The following is a 13,637-nucleotide window of genomic DNA, read 5'->3' on the forward strand; positions in this document are numbered from 1 at the left end:
CCAGGTGACTCTCTTGTCAAGAGAAGTCTGACAGAAGGGGTGAAGAAGAAGGCAGCATCCTTTCCCTGAGAGGGTGAAAAATCTCTCTTTTTGGAACCAATGCAGGATGAGGAAGAGAGGAAGGAAGGTACCCCTAACGTAAAATAAAACAAAAATACAAAAATCAGTTGCTCGAAAGTTGACTTTGACTCATGACAACCCCATGTGTGTCACAGTAGAACTGTGCTCCACAGGGTTTTCAAGGACTGATTTTTTGGAAGTAGAAGGCCAGGCCTTTCTTTTGAGGTGTTTCTAGGTGAACTCAAACTACCAGCCTTAGCTTGGTTAGTAGCCGAGCACTTAACCGTTTGCATCACCCAAGGGACCCCCAACATAGAGCAGTGAAAATAAGGAAAACGGTTTGGTTTACTTTGATTTTTGTTATTGTTGTTTTAGATTTCGCTGAAATTATCATGAATTCACTCGAGGCAGCAAACATTCGGTTTGGGCTTGACCTTTTCAAAGAGCTGAAGAAGACAAGTGATGGCAATGTCTTCTTTTCTCCTGTGGGCATCTCAACTGCCATTGGCATGATCCTTCTGGGCGCCCGAGGGAGAACGGCCCGCCAGTTAGAGAAGGTAGGAATGGGTTTGCTTTGCTTTAACCTCAGGGCTTGTTTCTCTGGGTCAGCCCTCCAACATTACTTCAACAGTATGCTCATCCTAACCTTTGAGCCAGGGAACTAGCAAATACTGTGACGAAATGGAGCAACGTCAGGTCTCTCAGGGAAGACTCTCCTCTCTCCGGATACCATCATACCATTTGCTCTCCGATGCGTGTAATTCCTTTGGGTGGGGGCTGGGTGAGTGGCCTCGTCCAAGCCATTAATCCCATAATTAAAGCTAAAGCGTGAAGAACACAAACTACTGGGACAGGTGACATAATCCCCACTAGAGTATAACTAAGAGTCCCTGGTAGCTCAGATGGTTAAGCCCTGGACTACTAGCAGAAAGGTCGGAGGTTGAAAACCACCCAGGGGCACCTCAGAAGAAAGGCCCGGTGATCAGCTTTCAACAGGTCACAGCCTTGGAAACCCTATGGAGCAGTCCTACTCTGCACATATGGGGTCGTCATGAGTCAGAATCGATTGGACCACAACTAACAACAACTGGGTATAAATGCCACACATCGGTGATGAATAAACGAAGGGATAATTCTGCAGAGCTCCTCTGGAGAGATAAGTGAATAATCCAGGCCTTCTCGTGTTTTTTTTCGAGGAGATGCATTTGAGCCATATGCCATTGAGGTTTCTTTAACAAACATCCACTTTCTCTGTCGGAATCTGTATAAGGTTTTTCTCTGCTCTGCCTACTGCCTTTTTATTTTCTGTCTCTTCCAGGTGTTTTACTCTGAAAAAGACATAGAAAGCTCAAGAGCAAAAGCTGAAGAAAAGGTAGGGAGACATGTCTTACAACCTTCAGTGTGGTTGGCTTGTTAGGGGTGGGCTTCCTGGGGGAAAGGATGGGGAAGCTTGTGGAACAGGTAATTCTTCACGCTTCCTACTAAGTGACAATCACCTCTGCAGCCAAGTGATGGTGCTGAGATTATACAATAATAATAAACCATTAATATTACTAGGAAGTCTTCAGGTGGTACAAGCAGTTAATGTGCTCAGCTGCTAATTGAAAAGCTGGAAGTTCCAGTCCACCCAGAGGAGCCGTGGAAGAAAGTCTTGGAGATCTACTTCTGAAAAACCAGCCACTTGTAAAACGGGTGCAGCACAGTTCTGCTCTGACCCACACGGGGTGTCTAGGAGCTGGAACTGCCCGACAATAACCGTCTTTTTTTGGGGGGGGATTATTATGATGGAATCTGTGGGTGGTGCAAACGATGAGCACACTGGACTGCTAACTGAGAGTTTAGAGATTTGAGTCCGCCCAGAGGTGGATTAGAAGAAAAGTCTGGTAATCTACTTCCGAAAAGTGGTTTCCGTGAGTTGGAATTGACTTGGCAACGACTGGTTTTTAGCATTAAGAGATTTTACCTTGGAGGGGAAATAACCACTGTGATGTATATGGGTAAAAGCCCAATGGAATGGAAAGCAGCGATAACAGAGCTGGATGGGTTTTGGAGTTAAACAGATTTGTGTTCAAATCCTGGCTCAGTTACTGACCAGCCATGTAAAATTGAACCAGTTTTTTATTTTCTTTTGTCTCTGTAAAGTACCCAGTAGAGCATGGAACCCACCGATAACCCCACCCAGCGATGGGAGTTACCGTTGTCTTAGCTGCTGTTGAGTTGGCCTCAGTGGTGGTGGTAATAGGTGATATTATTACTAAATTCCATTTTAATTAAAACCAACTAACCAAAAAACATTGATGTTGTATTAAAAAAAATTTTTTTTTTAGTGCAGGACAAATGACTTCCTGGGGTCTCTTCCAGTCTAGCATTCTAGTATTCCCCACTAAAACGATAATCTGCCCAAACATGGGAAGGGAGTGAATTCATGAGGAACATCAGAGGTTGGTGGGGGGGCTCAGGATGGCATAGCTGCCCTGACGTAGTCACTGCCCAGCTCTAAAAAAAGCCCTCATAAAATCATTGCTCCACCCACCCAGCAACATGCGCTGTCTGTTTCACAATCCTGCATGCCAGACTGTGGGTGGCTCAGCTACCTGTGAAGAGACTCAGGCACCACTTCGAGGGTTTGCACACCAGAGCTGGGTTGGAGAGCCACTCTGCTCTCCACTCAGTGGAGGTATGCAGTGACTCTAGCACTTTCTATCCCAAGCATGGAGACCATACAGAATCATTGTTCCTATTAGAAAAAGGCACAACCCTTGGACAGACGCCCCACTCTTGGGTGGAAGGCTTAGTTTCAGAAGGGAGCTGAGTTTCAGCTTGGGGCAGGAACAACCTGTACAACCCATGGATCAGCTGTGTCCACTCCCCAGGACTTTTCTGGGTGTGGCAAGGGTACAAGGAGAATAGAATGACTGTAGGATATTAGGACTGGGAGCTGTCTTAGTGGCCATCTACTCTAATCTCTATATTTAATAGGTAAGGAAACAAATGAATGAAGTGATTTTTCCTGAAGACAGGCCGGACATATACCCATTTGATTCTACACACACTCAGAGTATACCCAACCAAACTGATTAAGAAATCTTAACATGTATGTACAAAGTATAAATAATAATGAAATGAATACCCTTTAGCCCTCTCCTCCCAATGTAAGAAATAAACCATTACTAAATCAGCTGATGTCCCCTGAGCACCCTCCTTGAGCACACCCCCATCCTCTCATGAGAGGAAGTTCCATTATTCTGAATTCAGTGTTCATTATTCCCATATATTTATTATCTTTATTACATACAGTAGCTTTTTTTGCTATGATTCTTTGTAATTTGATTTTTTGAGCTCATATTTTCAAAATTCATCTATTTTAGAGGGATACTTGTAGCTCTAGTTGATTCATTTTCACAGATGTTTATACATTTATCCTGTTGATTGGTGTTATGACATTTCTCCTCTCTCCCTCCCTCCCTCCCTCCCTTCCTTCCTTTCTTCCTTCTGTTACGAGTAATGTTGAAATGAACCTTCTAGTTGGCCTGAAAAAGTGTTTCTCTAGCCCTGCGCTATCCAAAATGGCAGCTATTCAGGTGGCTATTGAGCACTTGAAATGGAGCCAGTTCATACTGAGTTGTGCTGTAAATAGATTTCAAAGACTTGATACAGAAAGAAGAAAGGATCTCCTTAATTTTTATATATTATTGTTGAAATAATATATGTTTATCAAATTGATGTATAATTCTTATAATTATATGTTGAAAAGATGGCATTCCAGGTATAGTGGGTTAAATCAATCATATTATTCAACTTAATTTCACCTGCTTTTTTTACTGTTAAAAATGTTACTAGAAAATTTAAGATTATATATGTGGCTTACTTTTTCGATAGCACTATTATTTTATTATTATTTTTTATATTTCTACTGGACAGTGCTGGTCTAGAGTATATACCTGGGAGGTGGGATGTATGTATCTTCAGTTTTATTTGGTATTATCAAATTGTTTTTGTAACAATATCTACTCCTCTTAGCAGTTTATATAGGTTCATTTCATACAGTTGTCCGGATAGAGTGGGACCTGTAACACTGATGGTGTTAGTATCTGTCTGTCTGTCATCCATCCATCCATCCATCCATCCACCCATCCATCCATCCATCCATCCGCCATCCGCCCATCCACCCCTCCTCCCACGCACCCACGCACCCATCTATCTATATTTTGTTTTAGGTATCTTTTATTGATTTCTAACTGAAGTGTATGTGGCAAAGAGCATGTTCTGTAAGGTACCGATTTTTTGAAATTTGTTAACACTTGCTGTGTGGCCTAGTATGTGATCAATTTTCATACATATTCTGAGGAGAACGTATATTCTCTTATTGTTTATTTAGGCTTCTATTTACCACTTAGAGCATACTCGTTTATTTAGTTACTCAAGTTTTCTATATCCTTTTCAATACTTCTTTTCTCCTTGATTTATCAGTTGCTAGGAGAGATGTGTTAAAATCTTCTACCTTGATGGTTGATTTGATTATTTCTTCTTTTTACACTTCTGCCAATTTTTACTTAGTATATTTTGAGGCCATGCTATTTGGTGCATTAATTTTTAAAATGTTATATCTTTCTGGTGAATTAAAATTGTTTCCCAATATGCATAATGTTTTATGCATTAAACATTTTCGATGCATATAGACATAGCTCTGCAAACCTTTTGATTTTTTTACTGTATCTTTTTCTTTTGTTTTTAATCCTTTTGTGTTTTAGTTTTTAAATGTACCTTTTAAAAATGAAATTGAAAAATCTTACAGAGAATCTGTCTTTTAACTGAAAAGTTTAGTCCACTTATACATACTTTGATTATTAATATATTAAGTACTATCTTCATTCTATTGTTTGGGGCTTTCTGTTTGCTCCTTTACCTCCTTTCTTGCCCTCTTTTGAATCAATATATATTTTTCTTTTAATTACTACTTTCTCCAGCTTTTACTGGTTTGAAAATCATACATTCCATATCTATTTTTTAGTAGTTAGCCAGAACATTTTAATGAGCATACTTCTCTTAAAGAATAAGTTTAATTAACAGCCTTCTCGTTCTGAACAATACATATATCTTAGAACACTTGAATTTCAGTAGCTTTCTTCCCCTTCCTTACGTTATTCTTATCCAATATTTTGCTTCTGTCTTGTCTTTTTAAGTATTTCAAAACCAGACATTATCATTATTGTCTTATAGCTTGTATTTGTTTAGATTTAGCCAGGTTTACCAATTTTTTTCCTAACCGTACCTTCTTGGATTTAGACTTTCCTTTTGGGATTGTTAAACTTCTTCCTGTAATGCAGTTTTTGGAAATTTCTTTAGTAAGGATTTATATGCAATAAATGCCATCAGATTCTGTTCTTGACTGACTATTTAGCTATATATTAAATTATAGTTTCATATTTTTTTCTCAGCCCTTTTAAAATACCATTCTACATTCTACTTCTATTTTTGCTGTTGAAAAGTCAGTTTTTTTGGCATTCTTCTGTAGGTGACCTATCTCTGACTGCATTTAACTTTGTGCTTTTTTTTTGTTCCTGAATTTTACTACAACATTTCTAGGCGAAGGTTTCTTTTATTTATCATAACTTTGATTTATTGTTCTTTTTGAATATGAAAATTCACAGGTTCCATCAGTTCTGGAAAATTCTCAATCACTTAGCTTTTTGAGTAATGCATTTTCCCATTATTTTGTCCTTTGCCTTTGGAAGAATGGTAGAATTTTTATTTTATCTTTCAGATTTGTTTGCCTGTTTTACATATTTTTTCATTAGTTTTTATTTTTGTGCTGTATTCTACGAAAATTGTTCAGATCTATCTTTAGGTCACTAATTTGTGCCTAATCTGCTGTTTAGCCCATCTATTGATTTTTTAATTTCAATGCTTACCATAATTCATATCTAGAAGATCTAATAGATTATTAAACCTGCCTGATCGTTGTTGGAAGTTCTTTGTTCTTTAACCATATTTTCAATGTCGTCTTTTTTGTTAACATTCTCAATATACTGCTTTTAAAGTGTAATACTGATAATACCAACATCTAAATCCCTCTTGATTCTAATGTGATTGTTTGCTATTTTTTTCCGATTCATAATACGGTGTTTGTTTTCTCATGTTCGTAATTTTGTAAAATGAACTCATATTTGGCTGATAATCTGTGGAATTCCAGTGAAGCTTGGGCTGTGGTTTCCTTTCTAATAAAGAGAATCTATTTTCTGGAATAAGATCCTAGAGTATTACCGACCCAGGGCCACTTCAAGTTAATTACCTAGCTTGGAGTTTCTCAGACAACAGAGGTAGTGTAAACTCCAAACTTATTTGTTGACAGGCATTTATTTCCTTCCCCATTTGCAGGTCAACTCAGTCATAACTGGCCTATCACAGAAATACCCCTGCCATATTCTTCTCTTTATATTGATCTGTTATTCCCCAAAGGCTTTCATACTTTGATCTGCACACACCCTATCCCAGTCAACCTGAGCAGCCATTGAATGATCATCAGTTGTTCAATGCTCACAGTAGCCAGGAGGTAGCCTGAAGGTCAGATTCAGCCTCAGATATTTTGTTAGAGCATCATACTTCTACATTTTGAATCTGAATGTCTTCACATGTTTATTAATTATTCAGAAAAGTAAGTGAGTGCCTATTATGTGCCAGGCACTATTCTAGGCATTGGGGAACCAGTTGGGAAATAAAGAGATAGGACAAACAAACAAACAAATCCATGAGCCTCATATTCTAGAGGAAGAAGGCCTTTCTGTTGTCAGGTGCAATCAGGAATAGGATACTCAATTCAAAACTAAAATGTCTCTTTTTTGCAGCCAGTGTGAATGAAGCCCCAGCCTCTTCTGAGACATCACTCAATAGTCAGGGGGTTGGTGTTGCTCTCTATTCCAGGACAGTGATCTGGGTCACCTGAGTCAGCCATGGAACACTTCTCAGTCCTCAGTCAGGAACTCATGGGTCCTACGGTAGAACATCCAGAAGAGTTTGGGTTTTTCCTGGAGATGGGGATAAATCTTACTTCATCCCCAAGTGTAGTACTGACAAGTGGCCATTACACTAGGAGGAGCCACTTTTCTAATCAACTGTCTAGAACAGAAATTTCCAGGCTCTACAGTGAATAAGAGTCATCTGGGGAATCACTGCATTTCTCAAGTGCTTTGAGTCTTGTGGGGAGCTAAAAACAAAGCCTATGAAACATTTAGAGGGCAATTACGTGTGACATCAAAACTGTGACATGAGTCAGAGGAGCAGGATCTGTGGTGTGGAGCAGGCAGAGAGGACTTCTTTGTGGAGTGAAGTCTGCTTATGACTCCCACAGTCACATGATTTGCGTAAACGCCGCTTGACATCTGGGGGTCACGCTGAGGCTACCATTAAGGTTTTTAGGCCCAGCAGCCATGTCTATTTGGAGAAAAATCCAAGCTTTCTTTGGTCAGGATAACCCACTGAGTTTCTGCTTTGATTTTGAAGACTGAGAACACTGAAGAGATACATCACCAGTTCCAAAAGTTTTTGACTGCGTTAAACAAGCCCAGTAATGATTATGAGCTGAGCATAGTCAACAGGCTATTTGGAGAGAAGACATACCTCTTCCTTCAGGTAAGTTTTGTTGTGTCCACCATGTCTGTGAGCTGTATTTGTGAATGGCCCTGTGAAGACTGAGGGTCCTGGAGACATGCTGCCCACACTGGCCGCCTGACTCGGTCCATGTCACAGGCGTTCTCTCCCTGTTGTTCTTATACAGACCCTTTGGGACCATTTTTTCTTTCCTGACAGTCTGAACCCGATTTCTGCCTTAGCTACATTATAAAAATGTGCAGGGGGTACTCAAGGTGATGTGCCCAGGGTCTAAGAATCCCTGTTTAGGACTTTAGTCATTCAGATGTCAGACGCATTTATTTAGAGATGTTGGCAATTGATGAATTGACTTTTCAACCTCTTTCTCTTCCTTCACTGTTTCTCTTAAAGAAATACTTAGATTATGTTGAAAAATATTACCATGCTACTCTGGAACCTGTTGATTTTGTGAATGAAGCTGAAGAAAGTCGAAAGAAGATTAATTCCTGGGTGGAAAAACAAACGAATGGTAGAGTATGAGTGCATCGTTCATTATAAAAACGCTTCTTGAGCGCCGGCTGTGAGTGAAACCCTGGCTTCATGCTGCATGAGGTGCCAGGGTGAACAAGCTTTGGGAGGGGGCTTGAGATGGGTTTTGCAGGAAGAAAAGGGTAAGGCTAGGTGGGGCAGGGAGATGGTTGGTCAAATGGTTTAAGTAATCACGGAGAGAGCCAAGGAGAGCCAAAGAGGGATCACAGGAAGCCAACCATGTGGAAACAGTAGAAAATTCTTTGCACATGACCATGGATCATAATATCTTTGTGGCTGCTGAATCTGAGCTCGGGCCTGTCTTGGGTTCACATCCTTTCCTTTTGTATCTGGGCCTTTCTTTCTAAATCTGGGTCCCTGTGTGAAAATGTTATAGAGGGTTTCTTTCCCCTTTGTTCAGTGGGAAAAATGCAGCTTTCCCAACAAGGCTGACTTTGCTATCTGTAGTTACCTGCTAACTGCACCTGGAGCCATCTGGGCCTCATCTTCATGCGAACATTGCACGGGGATATGACAGCTTCCATTCTCATTCACAGCAGAGAACTTGACAAAGCCCTAACCCCACCCTTCTTTCTCTGTTCCCTAGTATGAACCAAACACGCAAGAAATACCAGAGACGAATGTTAATATGGAAATGTACTTTGGGAGGCAATAGCTGATAGTTTAGTGTTTGAGGTTCAGGTTATACTTTTTATTCCAGTTATCATGGAGACTTTTGTTATTTCAGAATGATTTTTTTTCCTTATTACTTACCCCAAGGGCAAGAAAATTAAAAGAAGTAGAAAAAATGGGGGGTCTATCAAAGAGTTGACTGAAGGCAGTATGCTTCAGTATTTAGTATGAAATGGGCTGAAGTCACCTAGACATAAAACAGTTAGCTCCTTTTCCAATAAAATAGGTAACCTCTAAATATCAGGCGCTTAACTACCTCAAACAGGCAAATATAATAATTAACACCCACTGCCATTGAGTCAATTCTGACTCATAGCAACTGTATGTATAGGACAGTGTAGAGATGTCCCACAGGGTTTCCAAGGCTGTAAACCTTTATGGAAGCAAATGGCCACATCTTTTTCCTACAGAGCAGCTAGTGGGTTTGAACGGCCAACCTTTCAGTTAGCAGGCGAGCACTTTAATCACTGCACCATCAGGGCTCCTAATTAGTGTGTACGGGGTGCTAATTATGTGCCAGATAATGTTGTGAGTGCTTTACACGTATTGAGTCATTTATTCCTTTCAGCAACTCTGTGAGGCAGGTTTTATTCCTATTTTACAGATCTGGAAACTGAGGCACAGAGAGCTTAAATAACTTGCCCAGAATTCCTCAGCTGCTATGAGGCACAACTGGATGCTAACAGTGGCAATAAGACCCCAGATCCCCAGCTCTTAGCCATCTCACCCTCTGCTCTCAATAGGATAAATAATCAATGGACAAACTTCTGTACCAATTCCGCCAGCAACCCCTTTGTCAGCCAGGCCTTCAGGTGCTGACCTGGCTGAGTTTTTAATGATCAGTCAAGTCCATCTGCCTATATCTACCATGCATATCACTTGTCATTTTGAAGATAAACCAATTTTCTTGCTGTTGTTTGTTTGTAGGAAAAATCAAGGAACTGTTTCCACCTGGCTCACTTAGCAGCTCCACCAAGCTGGTGTTGGTGGACACAGTTTATTTTAAAGGGCAATGGGACAGGGAATTTAAGAAAGAAAATACCAAGGAGGAGCAATTTTGGCTGAATAAGGTATGATCTTTCTTTATTTCAGTGATGTGCTTACACATAGAATGTAAAATCTAAACTCATGCTTGACCAAATGTATAATTGTGATGTTGTCGTTAGCTGCAGTTGGGTCGACCCCTGACTCATGGCCATTTCGTGCACAATGAAACACTGCCTGGTCCTGTGCCATACCCATGATTGAACCATTGTGATCCATAGGGTTTTCATTGGCTGATTTTTGGAAATAGATTGCCAGGCCTTTCTTCCTAGTCATTCTTGGTCTGGAAGCTCTGCTGAAACCTGTTCGGTGTCCTAGCAATGTGCAAACCTCCACTGGCTGATAGGTGGTGGCTGCACATGGGCTTCATTGGCTGTGAATCGAACCCAAGTCTCCAGCATGGAGGGTGAGAATTCTACCACTGAACTACCGAGGACATAAAAAAAAAAAATTACTACAAATTAGATAGCTTAAAGTCACAGAAATGTATGATAAAAGTTAGGAAATCCTGATTCTTGAGGCTTTTATCTATAGCATGATTTTAGGTGGAGCTAATTCTTTTGAGGAGCCAACTTGGTTGTCTTGTGCCTCTTGCGACATTCACGTGCCCTCTTCCTGTGTTGCAGAGCACAAGTAAACCTGTGCTGATGATGGAGCAGTACCATGCCTTTAACATCACCTACCTGGAGGACTTGCAGGCCAAAATTCTGGGAATTCCATATAAAAGTAATGACCTAAGCATGTTTGTGCTGCTGCCAAATGACATAGATGGTCTGGAGAAGGTGAGAGCTTGCATCCCCCTTGTTTGCTTTCCTTCCCTGATGCTTTGTGTCCCAAAGCTTGCTGTGGGTGAGCCTGGAAATGGGGCTTCCATGTGGGAGCTGGCGCCTGGCAGTGTGAAGTGGAAGACACTGTCATTGTGCAGCAGCTACATGTTGTTGTTGTTAGGTGCCATCGAGTTGGTTCCGACTCACAGCAACCCTATGCGCAACAGAACGAAACACTGCCCAGTCCTGCACCATCCTTACAATCGTTGTTCTACTTGAGCTCATTGTTGCAGCCACTGTGCCAGTCCACCTCTTTGAGGGTCTTCCTCTTTTCCGCTGACCCTGTACTCTGCCAAGCATGATGTCCTTCTCCGGGACTGACCCCTCCTGACAACATGTCCAAAGCTACATATGGGTGCTTAAAGAGGAACATTGCATTGTTTGAGGCTCGCTGAGAAGAACCAATACCAACATATTCTGAGATACCTGAAATGGATATTTAAGATCATATAGGAGTTCTAAGGAGCCCTGGTGGCACAATGGTTAAGAGCTACAGCTGCTAACCAAAATGTCAGCAGTTCAAATCTACCAGTTGCTCTTAGGAAACCCTATCGGGCCTTTCTACTCTGTCCTATCGGGTTGCTACGAGTTGGAATAGACTTGATGACAATGGGTTTGGTTTTTTTGGTTTTAGGAGCTCTAAAGATCACCCACCTTTCTAAGGAATAGTTGATATCTATGGACCCCTCTTCCCAGAAAAAAAATCACATATGCAGATTTACGGAAAATTTTCCATACTGTTCACTAGACTCATGAATCTTCTGAATTTCTTTCTTAGACCCTCAGTCTTGAACCTCTGGTTAAGTGTCCTTGATTTAGTCCAATCTGCTTTGTAGTTAAACAATTAATGTGGCTAATATTCTGTGTTTTTGGAGTCAGGAAGGCTTTGTTTAAATCCCTGTTCTTCTCCTTAGTAGCTATCTGTCCTTTGAAGCTTCTTAACTTCCAGGAACTTCAATAGTTTCCCATTTATAAAATGAGTTTCATAGTGGTTCATGCATTGTATTGTTTAAGGATTAGGGATAATATGGATAATGAGCCTCTAACAGGTCTGAGACACAGAAAGGGCTCAATAAATGATAGCTGCTGTGTTATCATAATACCGGATGCTGTGTCCTTGCTGGGAAACGCAGCTTTATACCTTGGAAAATATTTGGGGACAGTGAAATGACAACAATGTGTGAGAGCATTAACAGCATTCATACTCAGACTCAAAAATCCCAGTTGTGGGAATTATCTGAAAGACATAATTCTTAAGGAAGAAAGAATGCCTTTCTAAGCCAAATGGATGATTTCAGCTGTAACTACCATAGGACACCTATTTTGAAATTCAGGGACTAAGACAGTAATTTTTGTTTCTGCAGCGTCTGTTGGGCATCTATCATAGTGCCTGGAACACACTGGGTATTTGTGAAGTGAATGAATGGATCCATGTTAGGGGAAAGACATATCCACCTGATGGGAATGTCACTTAGCACCTGGAAGCTATCTAGGAGAGGCATGCAGTAGTGTGAAAACGTATACATTACATCAACTAAAACTGGAAATCCACTGCGATTGCAACTATGTAAAAAGCATATATATATATAAAGGACTAGAGAGAGATAGTAAAAAATAAAAGAATATATTTAGATTGGTAAAACCAGTTGTCGTCGAGTCAATTCTGACTCGTAGCAATCCTATAGGACACAGTGGAACTGCCCCATAGAGTTTCCAAGGAGTGCCTGGTAGATTTGAACCTCCAACCTTTCGGTTAGCAGCTGTAGCTCTTAACCACTACGCCACCAGGGTCTCCTTAGATTGGTAGAATAAAAAATAATTCATTTCTTCTCTTTAAAAATTCATCTAATGCTACTGGGTTTTCATATATGTACAGATAAGTAGAGAAACATATAGGACCCCTGCCTGCTATATAAAACTACAGTATGATGAAATGAAATTTCTGCTTTTATTTATTGTTAATAATTAAAAGTAATAATTTCTGACTGACACAATTTAGCATGATATTGTTCTGAATTCTTATTGGTAATCATGCCATTCTGCCCCCCTTTTTTAAACACTAGATTATAGATCGCATAACTCCTGAGCAGCTGATGGAGTGGACTAGCCCAGGGCATATGAAGGAGAGGAATGTGAGCCTACAGTTGCCCCGGTTTGAACTGCAGAAAACTTACAATCTTGAGGACACCCTAGGTGCCATGGGGTTAACGGACGCCTTCAGCGAGTCCGAAGCAGACTTTTCGGGAATGTCCACCAGCTCCAGGCTGTACATCCAGAAATTCCTGCACAAGTCCTTCGTGGTGGTGACAGAGGAAGGCACCGAGGCTGCGGCTGCCACAGGCGTGGGCGTGACCGTCACATCAGCCCCTCTGTATGAAAACTTCCACTGCAATCATCCTTTCCTGTTCTTCATCAAGCACAATGAGTCCAACGGTGTCCTCTTCTTTGGCCAGTTTTCTTCCCCTTAGGACTGTCGTTTCCATGGCATTGCTGCTCTCAGAACAAGACCCCTGCTGGAGTATTCCTATGATTCTGGACATAGCCTGTTCTTTACATATTTTTTTGCTTGTTTGCATTCCAACCTTGCTGTCAAAATTGATGATTTAATGACTGAAATAGTGTGTGGGAGATCTTGGGTGGCACAAATGATTAAACCATCATCTACTCACTGAAAGGTTGGCTCTTTGAACCCACCCACAAGTGCCTTGGAAGAAAGGCTTGGCAGTCTGCTTCCAAAAGGTCACAACCTTGAAAACCCTATGAAGCACAGGTCTGCTCTGCACATACGGGGTCACCATGAGTCAGAATCAACTCGATGGCAACCAGCAACAACAATGTAGTGTGTGTTTGTAATTTTCCTTGAAAGTAAAATATCCTTTTGTTTGACATGTGTAAAGT

The 13,637-nt window shown here is 40.9% G+C and overlaps 1 protein-coding gene across 4 annotated transcripts; it reads left to right on the forward strand.

Moving 5' to 3' along the window:
- The first annotated feature begins 452 nt into the window (after positions 1-452).
- Positions 453-13,207, forward strand: SERPINB13 (serpin family B member 13). 4 transcript variants are annotated; one of them, XM_049900278.1, is made up of 8 exons: positions 453-617; positions 1,379-1,432; positions 1,618-1,620; positions 7,561-7,689; positions 8,059-8,176; positions 9,796-9,938; positions 10,539-10,694; positions 12,803-13,207. In XM_049900278.1, exons 1-8 carry the CDS (start codon positions 453-455, stop codon positions 13,205-13,207), a joined length of 1,173 nt encoding a protein of 390 aa, XP_049756235.1. The 4 variants fall into 4 exon arrangements, with proteins under 4 accessions (XP_049756235.1, XP_049756234.1, XP_049756236.1 ...); XM_049900277.1 differs by lacking the exon at positions 1,618-1,620 and adding an exon at positions 6,611-6,616; XM_049900279.1 differs by lacking the exon at positions 1,618-1,620 and adding an exon at positions 6,956-6,964 and having other exon boundaries at positions 7,567-7,689.
- The last annotated feature ends 430 nt before the right edge of the window (positions 13,208-13,637 follow it).

This window comes from Elephas maximus, chromosome 11 (genome assembly GCF_024166365.1).
Source record: "Elephas maximus indicus isolate mEleMax1 chromosome 11, mEleMax1 primary haplotype, whole genome shotgun sequence".
In the NCBI taxonomy this organism is placed as follows: domain Eukaryota; kingdom Metazoa; phylum Chordata; class Mammalia; order Proboscidea; family Elephantidae; genus Elephas; species Elephas maximus.

Coding starts and splice junctions, on each gene's coding strand:
- SERPINB13 (XM_049900275.1), top strand. CDS start 453: ATGAATTCACTCGAGGCAGCAAACATTCGGTTTGGGCTTGACCTTTTC. Junction 618..1,378: donor CGGCCCGCCAGTTAGAGAAG/GTAGGAATGGGT, acceptor TGTCTCTTCCAG/GTGTTTTACTCTGAAAAAGA. Junction 7,690..8,058: donor AGACATACCTCTTCCTTCAG/GTAAGTTTTGTT, acceptor TTTCTCTTAAAG/AAATACTTAGATTATGTTGA.